Source organism: Bufo gargarizans, chromosome 4, assembly GCF_014858855.1.
Source record: "Bufo gargarizans isolate SCDJY-AF-19 chromosome 4, ASM1485885v1, whole genome shotgun sequence".
In the NCBI taxonomy this organism is placed as follows: Eukaryota; Metazoa; Chordata; class Amphibia; order Anura; family Bufonidae; genus Bufo; species Bufo gargarizans.
In genome coordinates, this window is record NC_058083.1 from 296622032 (window position 1) to 296644869 (window position 22838).

At 42.8% G+C, this 22838-nt stretch overlaps 1 protein-coding gene across 1 annotated transcript in view; it reads right to left on the bottom strand.

Annotated features, from left to right (window-relative positions):
- Positions 1-22838, bottom strand: part of TRAPPC3L (trafficking protein particle complex subunit 3L) — a 96725-nt gene that overhangs the window by 44790 nt on the left and 29097 nt on the right. The window contains exons 2-3 of the mRNA XM_044291377.1: positions 3054-3101; positions 804-901 (exon numbers count right to left, since the gene is read on the bottom strand). Coding sequence (XP_044147312.1) covers positions 804-901; positions 3054-3101 — 146 coding nt within the window. The remainder of the gene's footprint in view (positions 1-803; positions 902-3053; positions 3102-22838) is intronic.

Genomic DNA, 22838 nt, shown 5'->3' on the forward strand with positions numbered 1-22838 from the left:
AAGGACCTTCACACTAGCAGATAATTGCCCAAATGAACAGCCATATAACACTTCAGTTATTTGGTTAGTTATTTCCATCAGTTATTGTAAGCCCAAACCATGAGCGGGTCAAAAACACAGAACAGGAGGAAATCTTTCCCTTATACCTTATCTCTGAGTAGGCTCCACTCTTGATTTTGGCTCACAATTACTGATGGAAATCACTGACCAAATAACTGAAATGTGTACTAGGCCTAAGCATCGGGTCATTTCTGTGGCATTACAGTCAGCAGCATATGCCCTGTTTAGGCTACTTTCACATCATAGGATCTCAATAGCGGGGGAAATGCTTCAGTTTTGTCCCCATTCATTGTCAATGAGGACAAAACTTAACTAAAGGGAACAGAGTGACCAGAATGCATTCTGTTCCATTTCATTGCGTTCCCATGACGCACACAAAAGTGCTGCTCGCAATGTAAGTTAATGGTGACGGATTTATTTTCTCTGACACATAAGAAAACGGATCGTTCACCCCTTGACTTACAATGGTTTTACAGACTGATCCGTCATGGTTCTTTTAGTGATAATACAAAAGGAACTGTTCATAACGGATGCAGACAGTTGTATTATTATGATGGAAGAGTCTTTGCTGATCCATGATGGATCCAGAAAAAACGCAGATGTGAAAGTAGCCTTACAAAGAAATACTGGTATAAAAGATATCTTCAGGTCTTGACATTTTTAAAAATATTAGCGTTATTACTAAAATATTTGTTCCATAAAGCAAAGTGTGTTATAAAATAAGTCATACACTACATACTTACATTGCATCCAAGTATTTGTTAACTTCCTCATCACTGTCATAGTCTTTGCACAATTGTGCTACTAAAGTACCATAAGTGAGAGCAAAAAGATCTCTGCTCTAAAAACAAAGGAGAAAATGTGTGGTGGTAAGTCATATGCATTTGTAACAGGGCCATAGAAAAATATGGTCACGTGAAAAGCTGTAGCAACAAACATAAGCTTACATGAGGATTTTCTTGTGTGAAAGTGACCTTAGGCTACTTTCACACTAGCGTTCTGCTGTCCGCTCGTGAGCTCCGTTTGAAGGAGCTCACGAGCGGAGCAGAACGCCTCCGTCCAGCCCTGATGCAGTCTGAATGGATGCGGATCCGCTCAGACTGCATCAGTCTGGCAGCGTTCAGCCTCCGCTCCGCTCGCCTCCGCACGGACAGGCGGACAGCTGAACGCTGCTTGCAGCGTTCGGGTGTCCGCCTGGCCGTGCGGAGGCGTGCGGATCCGTCCAGACTTACAATGTAAGTCAATGGGAACGGATCCGCTTGAAGATGACACCATATGGCTCAATCTTCAAGCGGATCCGTCCCCCATTGACTTTACATTGAAAGTCTGAACGGATCCGCTCAGGCTACTTTCGCACTTAGAAATTTTTCTAAGTTATTAATGCAGACGGATCCGTACTGAACGGAGCCTCCGTCTGCATTAATATGATCGGATCCGTTCAGAACGGATCCGATCAAGCGCAAGTGTGAAAGTAGCCTTAGTTAAAGGGGTTTTCAAAAACAGAGAATGTAGTCAATGAGAAAAAAAATGGCAGATCAGACAGAGAGGAACTAAAGCACTAACTTACACACTGCAATAGATGGGCATGCGTGCAGCTATAAAATAGAGACAGTAGTACTTCACATTCGTATTTTTCAATTCTTTTTAAGCTCGTAGACCTTATTTAAGACATTTTAGTTATGAGCTTTACATCATTTTTAATTTTCCAGAACAATGATGTTTTTCTTTCATACATTTCTCAAATAAAAACACACCTCATTGTATTTACAACCTATTGTCCAAGAATGTGTACTAATAAAGTATCTTATCACAGACACTCCCTTCTGGCCACTTGTTGTGACAGTTATAAAGTGCATCATCTTGGACTGCTGAAGAAAGCTTATCACAAACACGACGATACAGTACAAAATAAAGTCCTAGAAGGAACACAACCTGTCTTTGTATCAATCTTCATACAGTAATAAGTCTTTAAGGTTGCATTCACAAGTGCAATATTGGTGTGATATTGTAGCCAAAAGTGCACTGTGTGTAGGAGCAATGCAGAGGAAGTCTGTCTCTTATGTTGGAGATATTCTACCCCAAGAGCAATCTAAGGAAAAAGAGCAGAGACCCACAAAAGTTTTATTATATCTCTGTACAAATATAAAAGTAGCCCCATGCTGTAGGCGGGTCCAAATTGACTGAAGAAGGGCCAACACAAGTGGGCAGGGACAACAGAAGTAGGTGGGGCCTGCAATACCATAGTGCAGCACAAAATACCACCCCAGCAGAACCAAATATCACAGTGCAATGCAAAATACTGCTGCCCTCGCCATAGTATTCAACTGTATAACTGTCCTGATGATGGTGATACAGATGAGTTCAGGAGGGCACCTACGGCCGTTGGACAGATGCATAAGTAACTGATGCTCCCAGCATTAATTAATCCTGAGAGTATCAGATCACTATGTTCCCAGCCAAAAGGTGCAAAAAGTCATATTCAGAAATCAGACACATAGCAATGCCAATAGTAAAATCCACATCTGTAGCACTTTTCACCTGTGCTTTGCAATATTGCCACAAAATGTGAGCCCGAACCTCCCAAATGATGGGTCGGAACATGTAATAATGGCTATATGGTATGTGCCATTTTAAAGTGCATGATGATGCAAAACCTGTCTGTGACAGTGTTTATAGAGTAGATGTTTTCCATGGCAAACCTAAAAAAAGAGGTTTGTAAGAACTAGTTTTTTAAAATAAGAATTCAGCATTCAGACAAACATGCTCCATTTAAGTACAGGTAACCAAAATTTAGCAAGAAAGTAAATAAAAGTTGATTTATCTAGTGCAGGCATGCTCAAGCTGCAGCCCTCCAGCTGTTGCAAAGCTACAACTCCCAGCATGCCTGAACAGCCTACAGCAGGGCATTGTGGGAGTTGTAGTTTTACAACAGCTGGAGGGCCGCAGTTTGAGCATGCCTGATCTAGCATAATAAACAAGCAGAAAATACTTACAATATTATGTGCTGAGGCGGAGGTTGAGATAGCTGGTAAATGCCAGTCCTGAATCAATAATAAAACAATATAGATTAGTAATTATTTGGTTTTGGTTACACACAAACTTGCAATAGAAACTGTAACTGAGCAATTGCAGTCCATTTAATTGCTCAATTTAAAATAAATGAAGTGAAAAAGTAATGCAATAAAAACTGTGTGGTGGACATTGAAAGTGGATTAAGAACTCAAAAAGAAGGCACCGCTTGGCTATAATCCCAAACATCACCTTTGGAGGTGGCTTGTCTTTAGTGAGCATAAAGGATCCAACATGCTCAAGTCTTCTCTCATTGAGGGAGAGTCAGGACAGCCCCAAACTCATTAGATGGTTGGGCTGGTCTTGCTGAAATTAGTAGGTTCAGCTATCATTAATCTAATGTGTTGGGCACCTTAAATTAACATGGACATATGTATATGTGTTTATCGTACCATAAAGGAGTTAGTCTACAGCATCAATTCTGGCAGGCTGCTCCGGCAGAGAACAGCCTGCTGGAGTTCTCTGGATCTGGCACTGGTGGATTCTACTGGAATGCCCGTTGGTCCCATTAAGTATAATGTGGTCCGGGGGAGATCCGGGAGCAATCCGGCAAAAATGTCAAGAATGGCTGAATAGAAACCGCTGCACATAGAGTTTTTTGTCCAGCCAATTACCGTGATTTCATGCAGGAACAGCCTGCAGGAAGACTGTAGCAGACATGTGAAAGTACACATTCAGGTTTTCAAACTGATGGCCTGTCCTCTATATAGGCCATCAACATTAGATTGAGGGGTCCAACTTTTAACACCCCAGCCAATTAGCTGGTTGGATAGGAAAAAGCTACAATATCAAGCAGAGCCACTATGAGAAGTAAAGTTTTGTGCAGTACAGACAAAAGTAAATAATGAAGAGGCCACAGCACTTACATAAGAACCACTAGGGGTGCATCATCCACGAGGCAACCCCTTGCCTCAGGCTGCACTATGCTAGGACTGCAGGGGGTGGTAATTTAGATTACAGGCCTGCACACATGTATGTACATAGGGTTGTGTCTAAGCTTAATGTACTCCATATGACATGCTAAAGTCACATGGGTTTGAAGCAGTTGCGGGGTGTACCAGCAGGAATATAACTACATCCCATGTGCGTTGGTAATAAAGATTAGTAATATGAAATAATAATAACTAAATCTATTGATGTTGTTAGCGGTAAGGCGCATGGTCACTTTGGGATTGAGGCTTCTAATGTCACATGACCTTGAGACGTCAGAAGATCCTTGGGGCACTGGAGTTTAGACACTACTACCCATACCAAGTGTGGTGAAGGGTAAAGGATCTTTGGAGATCACACATGAATGCCACATGATCATTCATCTCAAACCACCTAAAAGACCATGTAGAAATAGCACCAAATGGGGGAAATTTACTATTCTGAAATATGCCTAAATTAGGCGTATTTCAGGTGCAGATGGCAGCGCAACTTTTAGTTACACCACTATCTGCGATTTCGCCCTGCTCAGATCTAAAATTGTGGGCGTGGCGTGCGTGGAGATGGGGATGGGCTCGCAGGTCCATCTCATTTACCATTCTCTACGCCTGTACGCGTAAAAAAAGGTCTAGGAAGCTGTCTTACATGTAGAACTAGCGCTGGATGCGCCAAAGTTATGGAGAGGCCTGTGAGTGCAAGCAAGTGCAAAAAGTCACAAAAGCCTTATTTTTTGTGACTTTTTGACGCCAGAATTCTGGAGTAAAGGTATGATAAAGTTTTTACTACTTTTACTACTTTGCAAAAATAACTTTTTCACACACACAAAAAATTAAATGTTTTTTTCCGTCCTTGCATCCGAAGGTCCATAACTTTTTCATTTTTCTTTTTACAAAGCTGTATGGGGGCTTTATTGTTGCATGGCAGCTTGCAGTTTTCAATAGTCCTATTTTGGAAGGCACATAAGCAAATACATTTTTGTACACTTTGCAAGATAAATAATATTATAATTGTATAGTTCAGATTGTTACAGATGCGACAATACCAAATATGCTGACGGATTTTTATTTTTTCTACATTTTTTTATTTAAAAACTCTTTTCAAGGCGAAAGGTGGACATTGTAGTACAATGTAATATGTAATATGCTGTCAGTGGCAAAATGGCAGTCTATAAGGCGGTGCCTCTGGAACCATCTAATAGGCATTTACAGAAGGCAGCCATGGGACTTCATTTAGACCCAGAGCTGCCATGTAAAGGTATCAGCATCTAGCAATCACATTTGTGAGGAGGTGATAAGTGGCAAAAGGAGCCCCCTCCCTGTAAAACCACTTAGATACTGTTGTCATTATTGACTGCGGCATCTAATGGGGTAAATTGTTGAGTTTGGAGGTTTCTACACTTCTGACTATTAGAGCAGGTCCACGGCTGTCCCCAGACAGCCAGACACCTGCTCTACACGCCTGCCAGGTTTAACTTGCACCGTCATGAAAATGCGTATGCGCAGGTTTAAAGCCCATTAATAAGCAACATAAAAACAAATACTGGTATGCGCTTTTACTTTGCCGTCAATAACAATCACAACACAGCTTCCATTTTTCAAGAGCAAAATAAGACAAAAGCTATGCTGTGATTAGATGCTGAGGGCAAGAAAGTCGAGATTTGTTTTACACCATTTTACAAATCTTTCCAATTGAATTGGAAAAGGGGATTCTTTCTTTTTCCCATGACTCTATTTAAATGCATTCATTGATATAAGTTAAATCTTCTGACACGTGAATGATAAAATAAAGAAATACAATTCTAGTGAAATCTCCCTTTTGTTCATAGTAAAACCCATGAATGTAGTGTGCACATACTGGGCAGATCACATGGCTGACGTGGGACTCTCATGCAGGTTAGCACCCACAATGCAAGCTTTCAGATACTACATTCATCTCAGAGTGTAGATAATCACTTTACATCAGTACGTCAGGAACCTTTCAATTCTCTCAAGCTATAAAAATCTTTATAAATCTGTTTAATGAGCATATTTAAATTAATGTTAAATAAAGAAGCAATATACAAGCATTTGCTGCAGATATTTAGTTATCCAACCCCTAGCATGGGGTAAGAATTATCTGATACTTTGGGGATCATTTATCACACTGGTATAAAGTAGAACTGGCTTAGTTGCCCAAAGCAACCAATCAGATTCCTCCAAAGGAGCTGTCCAAGATGGAATCTGATTGGTTGCTATGGGCAACTAAGCCAGTTCTACTTTATACCAGTGTGATAAATGACCCCCTTTGTGTTTAAACCTAAAGGACACTGTATTAAAATGCACTGAGCCCCTGCTCTACGAATGAACTGTAACTAACAACTTTGGTTCTTAGAGCAGCCTTTTTGCTCTACAGTCAGAATCAGAGGTAGCTCCAATCCCAACTGTTAACCCTCTGATTGCCACGGTCTGTGACCACAGAGTGATCAAAGGGGATTTCCTCCTCTGATTGGGCCCTGTGTCCTGATCTAAGCTGGTTAAGTCCTCTGCAGTCAGCCATGGGGATTTAGAAGGAACCCGAGGACTGCAAGTCCAGTAATCCTACTGGAAAATAAGTTATACAAAATGTAAATAAAAAAATAAATCTTGCAAAAAATATTAAATAAGTAGTTATTTCTTATAAATACATTATTGTGCACAGATTTGGTATCCACATGACCAAAATGTCCTGCACAATATCTGTACAATGTAAACAATAAGGTAAAAAAAGCAATGCTAAAAATCACATTTTTTTATTTGCAATGCAAAAAATGGAAGTGTATGAAAAGTGAAATTTTTCTTGCATAAAACTAGGCCTTGTACAGCCATGTGAAATGAAAAATAACAAAACAAAAGTTATGCCCGCTTAAACATGGAGAGGCAAAAAACTGGAAAAAGTTCATCATTAAGGGGTTAATAAGCCTGGGGCTATACATACTTTTAGCACATGACAGTTTTAAGAGCAGATGTTACTTTCTACCCTCTGTCCTTCTTTTTGATGTTTGTCACTTGTCAGTCACATGAAAGTTCCACATGTTCCATGTTTCAAAGAATGCACATCTGTCAAGCCGCCATCAGTGTGCTTTCCCATCCTCAAAAAACGTATTTAAATCCACTGTGATTCAATGCTATTAACTAAGCATTAAAACATGGAAAAGTCCACAGAGATGAAGCTTTTTTAAGGATCTGAAACAGGCCGAGAGATAAATGAATGTCGACAATACAGTTTCATGAAGGTGCAGATCTGCAGATCTTTCGATTTTTGATGGTCTACAAAAAGGTTTAGACCATTGTAAAACAAACACTGGGCCCCCACACTAGTTATGCCCACATTGCGCCCTCATAGTAGCTTTGCCCCTTTTTCACTATTGCCATTCCTGTTAATAAACAAATACTAAATCTCGATGATCAGGGTACATCCTGCTCTCCGTAGCAGACATGACGAGGTCAAGCACAGGCTGATTCCCAGGCCTGCACGATCCTCCTAAACAGCCCAGCAACATGATATGTGTGTGACCGCATCATGTCTGCTATGGAGTGCCAGAAGTTGAATGGTGAAGCATGGAGCGTACAGCTCCCTGCTTTTACATTGCAATCAACTGTGGGCATACCTCTGCCCTCCTGGGACTGCGGGACATCTGCCGAAGTCCAGGACTGTCTTGTTGCATCTGGGAGAGTTGGGGGTACGTAAGAGATTTTAATAAAAAAATTAAAATAAAATAAAAATTGCAAAAGAAAAGTCTCTCTCTCTCACTCTCTGCCTCACTCACTTTATCAACTTCTACAGTATGTTGGAAAATGTGGAACTGGTGGTTCATAAATATGTTGATCATTCTGACATTTCACTAATTTACTCACATAGTAACCTGCAATATTGCTAAAAGGCCTCATGGACATGAGTATATATTGGACTGTTAATTAACTACAATATTAGCAGATCGCACACTGAACCATTCATTTCCATGGGGCAGAAAACAATGTGGACACCACATTGATATCATCCGTGTGCTGTCTACATCTGTGCGGCCAGTCCACAAATTATAGAATATGTCCTATTCTTATACGTTTTCTGGACAAGAGTAGCTAGTTCTATAATAGGGACCAAGGAATGTGAGGGATGCATATGGCCAGTATCGCCATTTTGAGGATCTGTGATTTGTGGACTGCAAAATACATACTGTATAGTCATGTGCAGGACGCCTAAGGAGGAGACCTAGGGACTAAAGTGATGTCTTCAATTGAAAGTCTTGGTACCTCAGGCAGGGTTTTTTCAAATCCCCCTGCCAAAGGAAGGACAGAAACTTAAAGTGGCCCTAGAAAAAAGCTAAAGGTGGCCCCACATTATAGACGAGTCCACATTGACAGAAGGTGGGGCAACATAAGTAGGCAGGGCTAACAAAAAACACAAGTAGGCAGGGACAACAGAAGTAGACAGGACCAGCAATACCATAGTGCAGCACAAAATACAGCCCCAGCAAATACCACAGTGCAGCATAAAATACTGCCTTATCACCATAGAGAGGAGAGTGCTACAGTTGAATTCAGAAGGCTACATGGTTGATGGCAATGTGCATAAGTACATAATGCTTCTAGCATTAATTAACACTAAAAACATCAGATCATTATGCACCTGGACAATGGCCATAAGTAGGGCTTGGGCCACTCCCCAGGAAATTTCCCTGTAAGGAAACAGGTTCTTGGCAATAACCAAAGACAATTACCTTTCGCAACTGGTTCAGGACCCAACTAGAGCAACGGTCATACTGGACTTAGTGCTAACCAATATACCTGACAGGACAACAGATGTGCAGGTTAGGGGACACCTGGGAAATAGTGACCATAAAATAATAAACTTCCAATAGTAATTCAAAAGAGTGTTTCTTCAGGGTGACACAAAAATACCAAACTTCAAAAAAGCTAAATTTAGCCAACTAAGAGAGGCCATTGAGCTAACTGTCCTCAAAAATAAAAATGCAACCACAAAATAGGATATTTTTAAAAGCATCCTAAATGCTAATTGTGAGAGGTACATACCTTGAGGGAATAAAAGGGTAAGGAACAAGAAAATATAAATAAATGACAAAAAGAAAGCATTTAAATAACTAAAACAGGAGGGTAGCGAGGAAGCATTGAAAAATTACAAAGAAAAAAATGGAATATGTAAAAGACAAATAAAAGCAACCAAACTGGAGACAGGGAGATTCATTGCCAAAGAGAGTAAAACAACCCTAAAACATTCTTCAATTATATGAATGGAAAAAAGTATAAATCTGAAGGTGTCAGACCTTTGCAGAGTGATGGGGAGGAGTTGCAGACAGTGATGAGGAGAATGCAAAGCTATAAAAAAAATTTTATCCATTGCATTCACTGAAAAAATAAACTGTCAGATGAAATGCAGAATGTAAAACTATGAGGAGGTAAGTTCTAGATTTGACCGTGGCAAATCAATGGATGTCGTGTATCTGGACTTCTCCAAAGCATTTGACACTGTACCACATGAAAGGTTAGCATATAAAATGAGAATGCTTGGACTGGGAGAAAACGTCTGTATGTGGGTAAGTAACTGGCTCAGTGATGAAAAACAGAGGGCGGTTATTAACAGTACACACTCAGATTGGGTCACTGTCACTAGTGGGGTACAACAGGGTCAGTGTTGGGCCCAATTTTCTTCAATATATTTATTAATGATCTTGTAGAAGGCTTGCATAGTAAAATATAAATTTTTGCAGATGACATTAAACTGTGTAAAGTAATTTACACTGAAGAGGACAGTATACTGTATATATACTACAGAGGACCATATACTGTATATATACCATAGAGGACAGTATACTGTATATATACTACAGAGGACAGTATACTGTGTATATACTCCAGAGGACAGTATACTACTGCAGAGGGATCTGGATAGATTGGAGGCTTGGGCAGATAAGTGGCAGGTGAGGTTTAACACTGACAAATGTAAGGTTATACACATGGGAAGGAATAATGCAAGTCACCAGTAGATACTAAATGGTAAAACACTGGGTAACACTGACATGGAAAAGGACTTAGGAATTTTAGTGGACAGCAAACTAAGCTGTAAAAACCAGTGTTAGGCAGTTGCTGCCAAGGCCAATAAGATAATCGGTTGCATCAAAAGGGTCATAGATACCTGTGATGAGAACATAGTCCTACCACTTTACAAATCAGTAGTCAGACCACACATGGAGTACTGTGTACAGTTCTGGGCTCCTGTGAACAAGGCAGACATAGCAGAGCTGGAGAGGGTTCAGAGGAGGGCAACTAAAGTAATAACTGAAATGGGTGAAATACAGTACCAAGAAAGATTATAAAAATTAGGGTTATTCACTTTAGAAAAAAGACGACTGAGGGGAGATCTAATTAATATGCATAAATATATCAGGGCTAAGTACTAGTGATGAGCGGCAGGGGCAATATAAAAATTTGCGATATTTGGTAGAATATTCATCATATATTTGTAAATTCGAGAATTCGCGAATATGGTTTTGATTGCGAAAATCAAAAATGTAATATGTACGTAATGCGCACGCAATACAGGCGTGGGTCACTATAGCTACATTTTTTCAAGCTGCTAGAAGTTTCCTGAGACTGGAGAAAATGGTTGGCATGGCAGAACTTTACAATAGCTTTATATGCAGATAGAGTGCTCCGATATATTTGCGAATGCTCCAATATATTTGCAAAATCGGCACTAATGATGCGAATATTTCGGCGCAATACGTGCAACTTCACATTTTAACAGGTCTGACTACAAACCAGATTCCAAAAAAGTTGGGACACTAAACAAATTGTGAATAAAAACTGAATGCAATGATGTGGAGATGGCAAATGTCAATATTTTATTTGTAATAGAACGTAGATGACAGACCAAACGATTAATCCGAGTAAATGTATCATTTTAAAGAAAAAATACGTTGATTCAAATTTTCACGGTGTCAACAAATCCCAAAAAAGTTGGGACAAGTAGCAATAAGAGGCTGGAAAAAGTAAATTTGAGCATAACGAAGAGCTGGAAGACCAATTAACACTAATTAGGTCAATTGGCAACATGATTGGGTATAAAAAGAGCTTCTCAGAGTGGCAGTGTCTCTCAGAAGCCAAGATGGGTAGAGGATCACCAATTCCCACAATGTTGCGCAGAAAGATAGTGGAGCAATATCAGAAAGGTGTTACCCAGCGAAAAATTGCAAAGATTTGCATCTATCATCATCAACCGTGCATAACATCATCCGAAGATTCAGAGAATCTGGAACAATCTCTGTGCGTAAGGGTCAGGGCCGTAAAACCATACCGGATGCCCGTGATCTCCGGGCCCCTAAACGACACTGCACCACAAACAGGAATGCTACTGTAAAGGAAATCACAGAATGGGCTCAGGAATACTTCCAGAAACCATTGTCAGTGAACACAATCCACCGTGCCATCCGCCGTTGCCAGCTGAAACTCTACAGTGCAAAGAAGAAGCCATTTCTAAGCAAGATCCACAAGCTCAGGCATTTTCACTGGACCAGGGATCATTTATTATGGAGTGTGGCAAAATGGAAGACTGTTCTGTGGTCAGACGAGTCACGATTTGAAGTTCTTTTTGGAAATCTGGGACGCCATGTCACCCGGACCAAAGAGGACAAGGACAACCCAAGTTGTTATCAACGCTCAGTTCAGAAGCCTGCATCTCTGATGGTATGGGGTTGCATGAGTGCGTGTGGCATGGGCAGCTTGCATGTCTGGAAAGGCACCATCAATGCAGAAAAATATATTCAGGTTCTAGAACAACATATGCTCCCATCCAGACGTCATCTCTTTCAGAGAAGACCCTGCATTTTTCAACAAGATAATGCCAGACCACATTCTGCATCAATCACAACATCATGGCTGCGTAGGAGAAGGATCCGGGTACTGACATGGCCAGTCTGCAGTCCAGATCTTTCACCTATATAGAATATTTGGCGCATCATAAAAAGGAAGGTGCAACAAAGAAGGCCCAAGACGATTGAACAGTTAGAGGCCTGTATTAGACAAGAATGGGAGAGCATTCCTATTTCTAAACTTGAGAAACTGGTCTCCTCGGTCCCCAGACGTCTGTTGAGTGTTGTAAGATGAAGGGGAGATGGCACACAGTGGTGAAAATGGCCTTGTCCCAACTTTTTGGGGATTTGTTGACACCATGAAATTCTGATTCAACATATTTTTCCCTTAAAATGGTACATTTTCTCATTTTACACTTTTGTTCCGTGATTTATGTTCAATTCTAAATAAAATATTAGAAGTTGGCACCTCCACATCATTGCATTCAGTTTTTATTCACGATTTGTATAGTGTCCCAACTTTTTTGGAATCCGGTTTGTACATATTACTGATTGGTGCACTAAGTATTGTTGTGAACGTGTGACATCACAGCACTATGTATGTATGTATGTAGCATACATACTTTACATACAGACAGCATTATGTATGTAGCATGTATGTATGGACAGCAGACAGCTACACTATATCATTATCTAACCTACACTGACTATCTCCCACTATCTGTATTATATATATAAACTAGCTAACTATCTAATGTAATGACACAGGAAAGCAGAGAGCACAGCAATAACACTGCTGTCTCTCTCAGATGTGCAAAATACTGCATACAAGGGCTGCTGGGGAGGTTCTTATATAGTAAGGGGTAGAAAACATTCCTATTGGTTGCTAGGGATGTTGCTAAGCTCAGACAAAGACATTGCAGACTTCTCATTGGCCCACAAGCAAGAAGGGAGGTTACTGATGAAAAAAAAAAAAGTAGAATATTCGAAATTATTAATATATATCACTATATTCCAAAAATTTGCGAATTCTAGAAGTTCCGATATTTTCGCGATTAATATTTACAATTCGAATATTTGCACCCAACACTATTAAGTACAGAGATTTCTCCCATCATCTATTTATCCCCAAGACATCCTCTGCGTCTGGAGGAAAGAAGGTTTGTACACAAACATAGAAGAGGGTTCTTTACGGTAAGAGCAGTGAGACTATGGAACTCTGTGCCTGAGGAGGTGGTGATGGTGAGTTCACGAAAAGAGTTCAAGAGGGGCCTGGATGTATTTCTGGAGTGTAATAATATTACAGGTTATAGTTACCAAAGATGGGTTGTTGATCCAGGGAGGTATTCGGATTGCCTGATTGGAATCAGGAAGGATTTTTTCCCCCTAAAGTGAGGAAAATTGGCTTTTACCTCACAGGTTTTTTTTGCCTTCCTCTGGATCAACTTGCAGGATAACAGGCCGAACTGGAAGGACAGATGTCTTTTTTCAGCCTTACAAACTATGTAACTATGTGTTTAATACAGCCATTTTTAACTAATTTATAGCAATCTGGAGATGCCCTTTAATATATGGACAGATACAGTCTATTGTCTAAAAATATGGATAAAAGACAAGCTCTCTATTAAATGCAGAGGCTTACAGTATTTCCTCACAACACCCAAAATGCACTTGTTCTTTTATTAATACTATCTATGGTTAGGCAAAGGAAGTATCAATATTTAACAAGCTACAACTAAAAGCATTTGGATATGACACAGCAATATAATTGTTCTTTTTGCTACATGACTTGAATATAATCCATATCTAGACACTTGCTGCAGAGTTCAGGGTAAATTAAATGTCCTTGAAGAAATGTAGACTTTAGAAAATGTACATATATGCAAATGTATAACATATATATGTTAAAATAAATGTCTTAAAACTGACAATGGCAACAAGGTCCCTGCATGCTACTAATGAACAACCAACCAAAAACCTTACGTCTATTATGTCCAACACATAGGTCTTTCAGATGATTTGTGGATTGTGTGTACTAGACCTTCATTGGTAAGATTGTTAATGTTAAAGCTTCTATGTGACAGAGGTATTAGTGGGCACATCTGTATTTTGAAGCCTTTTTTATGGCCACTCAGCTACTGTACAGTCACATTGTAAAACTTGGTCTGGAGTACTCTACTGAAAATATATAGCAGTGGGTTCTCTATCTGTCTCTAAGAATTAATTTGCTACAGGACAGATACCACATCTTTGTGATTGAGATGGTGGTCAGCTTCAAGTATGTTCCTATTTTTAGTGGGCATTTTATCCTTTTCAGTGCCAGCTGTCCGTGTGAAAGACATTACTCTGCCAGCACAATGATATTCTCGTATCAATCTTCTACAACATGTGTTATCTTTAGAGATGGAACTGTTAAAGAAAAATGCTTGGGAAATTATACTTTTAGGTACCAGGGTTCATTCAGGTTTTTTGTAGGGTCACTCTTTGCCATATGGATGTCTTATAGAGGGCTATGGGTGAGGGTCTTTTTTCTCCAAAGGATAAGGGAATTATCATTATGGAACTGACCTCTCAGGATCTTATTACTCCAAAGGATAAATTAATTATCATTAAGGAATTGACCTTTCAGGTTTGCACACAAGATGTTCTTTTATATTTTTTAAGTAATACTTTAACCTAGTTGGTTTACAATGGATTCTAAGGTACAGGAATACATAGGCTTAAACAATAGCTAAGTGAATAAAAAGTTTACTAAGCAGTAATAAATACATATACAGAAAAGACATATACAGATCACATACAGCATAAGATACAGAAACAGTCACTTAACCTGCACTCGATTCTCTGGAGGCTCTTCACCAGCCAGTGCCCAAGATAGTGGAATACAACGAGAGAGGTGGGTAGTCTCAGAGACATCTTCATTGGAGCTTAGTTCTCTGTTACATACATACAGCTTTATAGCTTCTAGCCCAGTGGCCCTCATGTACACTGCCCTAAGCTATTACGAAGACTCATGGGTATAAGTGTAACCACATGAACTATACTATATATGCTTTTTGTTTAATTACTTTTCAGTGTGTTGCACTTTATTCATAGTGATTGTGAAGAAGAGTTCTGTTTTACCAGGAAAGAAAACACTACATATATTTTAAACAATTTACTGAGTATGTTATTTCATCAGGGAGGTCACCTGGATTGAGTCACCAGATGCTGAAACGGCAAGAATAATGAGCGAGTGCTAAGTGGATCAACATAGGCCACTTAAACACTAAGCAAATTTTAGTTTACTTGGTCATAAGAAAATTGTGATAGGTGATAATTCGAGATGAGCAAATTTCTCAAAAATTCGATTCGGTCGGTTAGGCGAATTTTCTGAAAATATTAGATTTGGTCTGAATTTATTTGTGGCGATTCATGTTAAAAACAGCTATTTCCTGGCTGCAGAGAGACTGTATAGTGGTGTAGAACACTGTGCCTTGTAGTACCGCTGGTAGTTATTTGTAGGTTTTATGTTATATAGTATACAACAGGCTTATGTGTGTAGTTCTATTCATGTGTTTGAATAGTCAAGGAATCGCTGGTTGGGGCATATATTGGTCAGTATGACACGCAGATGACAGGCGTCACTTTTAGAATCACTGCACACTTCATTTATTTGGGCAGTTATAGGGCCAAAACTGACCAAATAACTCAAGTGTGAACTCAGCCTTACAGGTCAATGTTAGCGTCAAAAAGAAGTGACTCGTTTTACACCATCATCAGCTGATTCCACATAGATGTCTACAGAACCTGTTCTATTAAACACCTATACAAGTAGAGCCCCCGACAGACTAGAGAGGTTGTCAGCAGAAAGTTTGTGTTGACGTCAATGATTATTTTGCCCTCCCTCTGATCCGTCAGAACAATAACCCCCAAAAAACAGATCCTGTCTGTTGAGCATCCATTCACTATCACTCGGTCAACATTTGGTCAGTAATTCATCAGTATTGCTAAAGCCAAAATAAAACAGGAGTGGATCTAAAACAGAGATGACACGTTAATTACATTTTTGCATGTCTTCAGTGTTTTGTACCCGCTCCTGCTTTTGGCGACCAAATCATAAGCCAATTCTGAGGCAAAATAGGGACCATGTCATACGGCCTTACAGCTGCTACATAGACAGGATCTGTTGTGCGTCTCATTTTTCCTTCCTTCTAACAGATCAGAAGGATCAAATAATTGATTATGTCAACCAGGCCAAAAAGGCAAATAATGGCCCAGTCATGGAGTGGGGAGGGTGGGAACAACACGAGAAGTCCACAGAGTGGCCAAATGACAGAGTAGTTAGGTGGCAGAAGCATGAGTAGACCACAGAGTGTCCCTATGACATAGTGTTGAGGTGGCAGCTGCATGAGAAGACCACAGAGTGGTGGAGTGGCAGCAGCTTCAGGAGACCACAAAGTGGCCCAGTGACATAGTGTTGAGGTAGCAGCAGCAAGAGGAGACCACAGAGTAGTGATGTGGCAGCAGCATGAGGAGACCACAGAGTAGTGATGTGGCAGCAGCATGAGGAGACCACAGAGTGGCACAGTGACATAGTGGGGATGTGGCAGCTGCATGAGGAGACCACAGAGTGGTAAAGTGGTAGCAGCATCAGGAGGCCACAAAGTGGCCCAGTGACATAGTGTTGAGGTAACAGCAGCAAGAGGAGACCATAGAGTACTGATGTGGCAGCAGCATTAGGAGACCACAAAGTGGCCCAGTGACATAGTGTTGAAGTGGCAGCAGCATGAGGAGACCACAGAGTGGCCAAGTGACATAGTGTTGAGGTGGAAACTGCATGAGGAGACCACAGAGTGGTGAAGTGGCAGCAGCATCAGGAGACCACAAAGTGGCCCAGTGACTTAGTGTTGAGATAGCAGCAGCAAGAGGAGACCACAGAATAGTTATGTGGCAGCAGCATGAGGGGACCATAGAGTGGCACAGTGACATAGTGTGGATGAGGCAGCAGCATGAGGAGACCACAGAGTGGTGAAGTGGCAGCAGCATGCAAAGTCCACAGAGTGGCCTAATGACAGAGTGGTTAGGTGGCAGAAGCATGAGGAGACCACAGAGTGGCCCAGTGACATAGTGTTAAGATAGCAGCAGCAAGAGGATACCACAGAGTAGTTATGGGAAGCAGCATGAGGAGACCATAAAGTGGCACAGTGACATAGTGGGGATGAGGCAGCAGCATGCAAAATCCACAGAGTGGCCCAATGACAGAGTGGTTAGGTGGCAGCTGCATGAGGAGACCACAGAGTGGTGAAGTGGCAGCAGCATGAGGAGACCACAGAGTGTTGAAGTGGCAGCAGCATGAGGAGACCACAAAGTGGCCCAGTGACATAGTGTTGAGATAGCAGCCATATAAGGAGACCACAGAGTGGTGATGTGGCAGCAGCATGAGGAGACCACAGAGTGGCACAGTGACATAGTGGGGATGAGGCAGCAGCATGAGGAGACCACAGAGTGGTTATGTGGCAGCAGCTTGAGGAGACCACAGAGTGATGATGTGGCAGCAGCATGAGGAGACCACAGAGTGGTGAAGTGGCAGCAGCATCAGGAGACCACAAAGTGGCCTAGTGACATAGTCTTGAATTAGCAGCAGCAAGAGGAGACCACAGAGTAGTGAAACGGCAGATGCATGAGGAGACCACAAAGTGGCCCAGTGGCATAGTGTTGAGGTGGCAGAAGCATGAGGAGACCACAGAGTGGCCCAGTGACATAGTGGGGAGGTGGCAGCTGCATGAGGAGACCACAGAGTGGTGAAGTAGCAGCATGCATGAGGAGACCACAAAGTGTTGAAGTGGCAGCAGCATGAGGAGACCATAAAGTGGCCCAGTGACATAGTGTTGAGGTAGCAGCAGCAAGAGGAGGCCACAGAGTAGTGATATGGCAGCATCATGAGGAGACCACAGAGTGGTGATGTGGCAGCAGCTTGAGGAGACCACAGAGTGATGATGTGGCAGCAGCATGAGAAGACCAGAGTGGTGAAGTGGCAGCAGCATAAGGAGACCACAAAGTGGCCCAGTGACAGTGTTGAAGTGGCAGCAGCATGAGGAGACCGCAGAATGGCCCAGTGACATAGTGGGGAGGTGGCAGATGCATGAGGAGACCATAAAGTGTTGAAGTGAAGTGGGATATTATAAGAAATTCTCAAAAATTCTGGCTCCCCACCTTGCTGCCTGGTGCAATGAGCTCCTGGGTGGCTCACGGTTACATAAACAGTCCCTGGAGGCTACAGTCACTATTCTCCCCAAACCCGGGAAAGACCCTAAGTTGTGTGGCAGCTATAGACCAATTTCGCTTTTGAACGTTGACATTAAGGTCTGGGCGAAACTACTTGCAAGTAGAATCAGTGCCCTTCTTCCGAAACTCATTAATCCTGAACAAGCAGGCTTTGTCCCCGGCAGGGAAGGCAGTCACAACTCCTGCAGAATCCTGTCTACCATACAGCTAGCAATGAAAAAGCGTCTCCCTCTGGTCCTGTTGGGAGTAGATGCGGAGAAGGCCTTCGACCGGGTGAATTGGGCTTATATGATAAAAACCTTGCATAAGTTTGGCTTTCCTGCGCAATTTCAGAGAGCTATCATGTCATTGTATAGCGACCCTAGCGCCCGGATCAGGGTTAATGGCACCTTATCACCTCCCTTCCCTATCAGGAATGGGACGAGGCAGGGATGCCCCCTATCCCCTGCCCTGTACATATTAGTCATGGAAACTTTGCTACAAGCCATCAGAGATCATCCTGGCATCAGGGGACTTAAGTTAGAGAATAGCCCTACAGAATATCTTAATGCAGCTTACGCAGACGACCTTCTAGTCATGGTCTCCAACCCGGTCGGGGCCTTCCCGTGTCTGTTATCCCTGTTCGAACAGTATGGACAAGTGTCCAATTTTAAAGTAAACTACACAAAATCAGAGGCCATGAATATATCAGCTCCGACCAAACAGATCCACTTGCTGAAAAAGAAAACTCCTTTTTATATGGCAAACGTCCCACTTGTCCTACCTAGGGATTAAGATCCCTTGTAGAATGGATGAGCTTTTCCGACTGAACTATGCTGCACTGCTGAACGACGCCCAACAACAACTGCACACGCTGAGAATTCCGTATATTTCATGGATGGGTCGAAAAAATCTGCTTAAAGCATTTATTATGCCCAAAATACTATACGTCATGCAGATGCTGCCTGTCTTTCTCCCCTCCTCCTTCTTCACATAACTTAGAAGGCTCTTCAGCACTTTTCTTTGGGGGGGAGCGAGACTGGCACATCGCACGCTGATTCTGAGGAAGAATCAGGGAGGTATGGCGTTACCTGACGCCCAGTTATACTACAAGGCCATTCATCTGAAGAGGTGGCTGCATATCCATGCCCCCTGGTCTACTATCCTGGGTAGAGAGCTTGAGATGTCCCAGCTTGACAAAAAACAGAGAGCGGGGCTATGGGGTCTGAACTCATCCTCACTTCACTCACATGTGCTGCTTAAAGGCACAGCGGCCGTTATCAGACAACTGAACAAGGACAAAGGCTTGTTACATACTCTATCACCACTGATGCCGGCTGACCTTGCTCCATTCATTGTAAGACCCACTGCTGACACTGTATCACCTGTGTGGAATAAACTGCGCAGTTACACTGTCACAGAGTTTTTAGATGGGGCTTCGGGAGCTCTCCCTACCTATCACCCACTGAATCACATTTTATACTCTAGCAACTTTCTGGACACCATAGAATATAACTCTGTCAGTAAACCATTATTAGCTTCTAGACAGCCCGCTCCAGAAACAACATGGTTTGAGAAGTTGCTACACTTAAAATCCTCCCCTAGCAAAATAATATCTAAGCTGTATTTGGCTCTCAATGTCCAGACTCCTATGGGGGTCCCACAGTACCTGAAAATCTGGGCATCCGAGCTCAATTTAGAATTCTCGGAAACAGACGTATTACGAATACATGCTCATTCTCACGGATTCTCAAGATGTGTGAAAGTGCAAGAGCACTCATACAAAGTGCTGACCCAGTGGTATCAGACCCCTAAACAACTGTTCTTGAAAGGTTTTAGTCAGTCCGACACGTGCTGGAGGTGTAAGGAGGCGTCAGGGACGCAAACACATATTTTTTGGTCCTGCTCAAAGCCCCGCCAGTATTGGGACGGGGTATCAGCTATGATAAATAAAGTAATGAATGCTAGTATTCGGCTATCGCCTGAACTGGTGCTTCTCTGGCTTCCCACACCAGCCCTAACACCATCTAAAAAGAACTTAGCAACGCATTTGATACAGGCAGCGAGGCTACTCATACCACAGAAATGGCTCAGCGAAGATCCACCGACACTTCCACATTGGGAGCAAAAAGTAGATCAGATATGCAGACTGGAGGAGTTGGCTGGTTGGGAGGCCAGACAGCACGAGAAATACCTAAAAGTTTGGGGACCATGGCTGGCATTTCGTAACAATAGAGAGGGTTGCACAGACCCACTGAGCATTAGTGTGACAAGTTAGCCTGATATTGCCTGTGATCCCCCCTGTGGTCTTGCCACAATGCCATTTGACCTCACCCACGGCTGCTAGAATAATGCTTAGATCAAAATGCTTGAACGAGAAACATCATTATTGTGCGTGCACAGGAGGGCCTCATTTTGGGGCCTGTTCACCCCGTCCCTCCTTCCAACTCATTCCAAGTGGCAGGAATGTAGTGTTACACCCTCTCCCCTCCTTCCTCCCCCTTTCCTACCCTAGTTTGGGTTTAAACCCACATAAGGTTGTTCTTAGTTGGCTGACATAAGGACTGACAAGATTCGCACAACCTGCACTTAACAGATATCTACTGAATAAAGTCTTTAAGCGTCTTTTGCACATTAAGTTCTTTAACTAACAGCATTTGATAGCACCTTACAATGTATAATTTAACCTTGCAAAGATTTATTGGTCTTCATCAGAATTGTAAACACCATGAAGTTAGCATCTGTATACATTGCCATGTGCTCTGTATGTGCAAATGTGGTATGGGGTTGGATCCTTCCACCCGATTTTGTCATTGTCCAATAAAAAGAAATTTGACAAAGTGTTGAAGTGGCAGCAGCATGAGGAGACCACAGAGTGTTGAAGTGGCAGCAGCATGAGGAGACCAAAGTGGCCCAGTGACATAATGTTGAGGTAGCAGCAGCAAGAGTAGACCACAGAGTAGTTATTTGGCAGGAGCATGAGGAGACCATAGAGTGGCACAGTGACATAGTGGTGATGTGGAAGCAGCTTGAGGAGACCACAGAGTGGTGATGTGGCAGCAGCATCAGGAGACCACAGAGTGGTGAATTGGCAGCAGCATGCAAAGTCCACCAAGTGGTTCAATGACAGAGTGGTTAGGGGGCAGCAGCATGAGGAGACCACAGAGTGGCCCAGTGACATAGTGTTGAAGTGGCAGCTGCATAAAGAGACCACAGAGTGGTGAAGTAGAAGCAGCATCAAGAGACCAAAGAGTGTTGAAGTGGCAGCAGCATCAGGAGACCACAAAGTGGCCCAGTGACATAGTGTTAAGGTAGCAGAAGCAAGAGGAGACCACAGAGTGGCACAGTGACATAGTGGGGATGTGGCAGCAGCATGAGGAGAATACAGAGTGGTGATGTGGCATAAGCTTGAGGAGATCACAGAATGGTGATGTGGCAGCAGCATGAGGAGACCACAGAGTGGTACAGTGACATAGTGGGGATTTGGCAGCAGCATGAGGAGACTACAGAGTGGTTATGTGGCAGCAGCTTGAGCAGACCACAGAGTGGTAAATTGGCAGCAGCATGAGGAGACCAAAAAGTGGCCCAGTGACATAATGTTGAAGTGTCAGCAGCATGAGGATACCACAGAGTGGCCCAGTGACATAGCGGGGAGGCGGCATTAGCATGAGGAGACCACAGAGTGGTGATGTGGCAGCAGCATGATGAGACCACAGAGTGGTGATGTGGCAGCAGCGTGAGGAGACCACAGAGTGGTGATGTGGCAGTGTGGCAGCAGCATGAGGGGTCCACAGAGTAGTGATGTGGCAGCAGCATGAGGAGACCACAGAGTGGTGGAGTCGCAGCAGCATGAGGAGTTCACAAAGTGGCCCAGTGACATAGTGTTTAGGTAGCAGCAGCATGAGGAGACCACAGTGTGGTGAGGTGGCAGCAGCATGAGGAGACCACAGAGTGGCCTAGTGACAGAGTGGGGAGGTGGGGGGGGGCAATACCAGTACCAGCTGAAGATGGTCGCTGACAGTAGGAGCACCTGGCATCGGGAAGGGTGCAAGCATCAGAATAGTAGCTGTAGCAGGTAGCCAGAAGAAACAGGTCTCTTTTGTCAAAGTGTTGGTGTGGCACCATGGATGATCTAGTCTGATGAATTAGGCACTGGTGTCTGAAAATCCTGGCTGATCCACGCCTGATTTATCTTCACAAAGGTCAGTTTCTCCACATTTTGGGTGGACAGGTGAGTTCTCCTTGGGGTAACTATGGCTCCCGCTGCCACAATGCTGGCAGGCAGGAAAGCTTGTCCAGGGTAAACTCGGTCAGTTGCGGCCACAAATTCAGTTTGGCTGCCCAGTAGTCCAGGGGATTTTTGATGTGGGGTGGCAGGGTGCACTCCAAGTATGCCACAACCTGCTGGTTCAGGTTCTGCTCTATGCCTAGCTGCTACTGCTGGTGAGTACTTTCTTCAGTAGGAGGGTGAAGAAAACTGTTCATCAGCGACTCTAGACTTAAGTTGCTGCTGATGGAGCTGATACTGCTCCTGCCCCCCCAGCAGCCATGGCAGTGTAAAGTGAGCACAGAGGGACCCCCCAGTCAGACCTGTGTGAGGATGGGAGATGGTGCACATAGGCAGCGGCCAACTGACTACATAGGATGTCTCGATAGTAGTTTAGGGCTCTTTCACACTTGCGTTCTTTTCTTC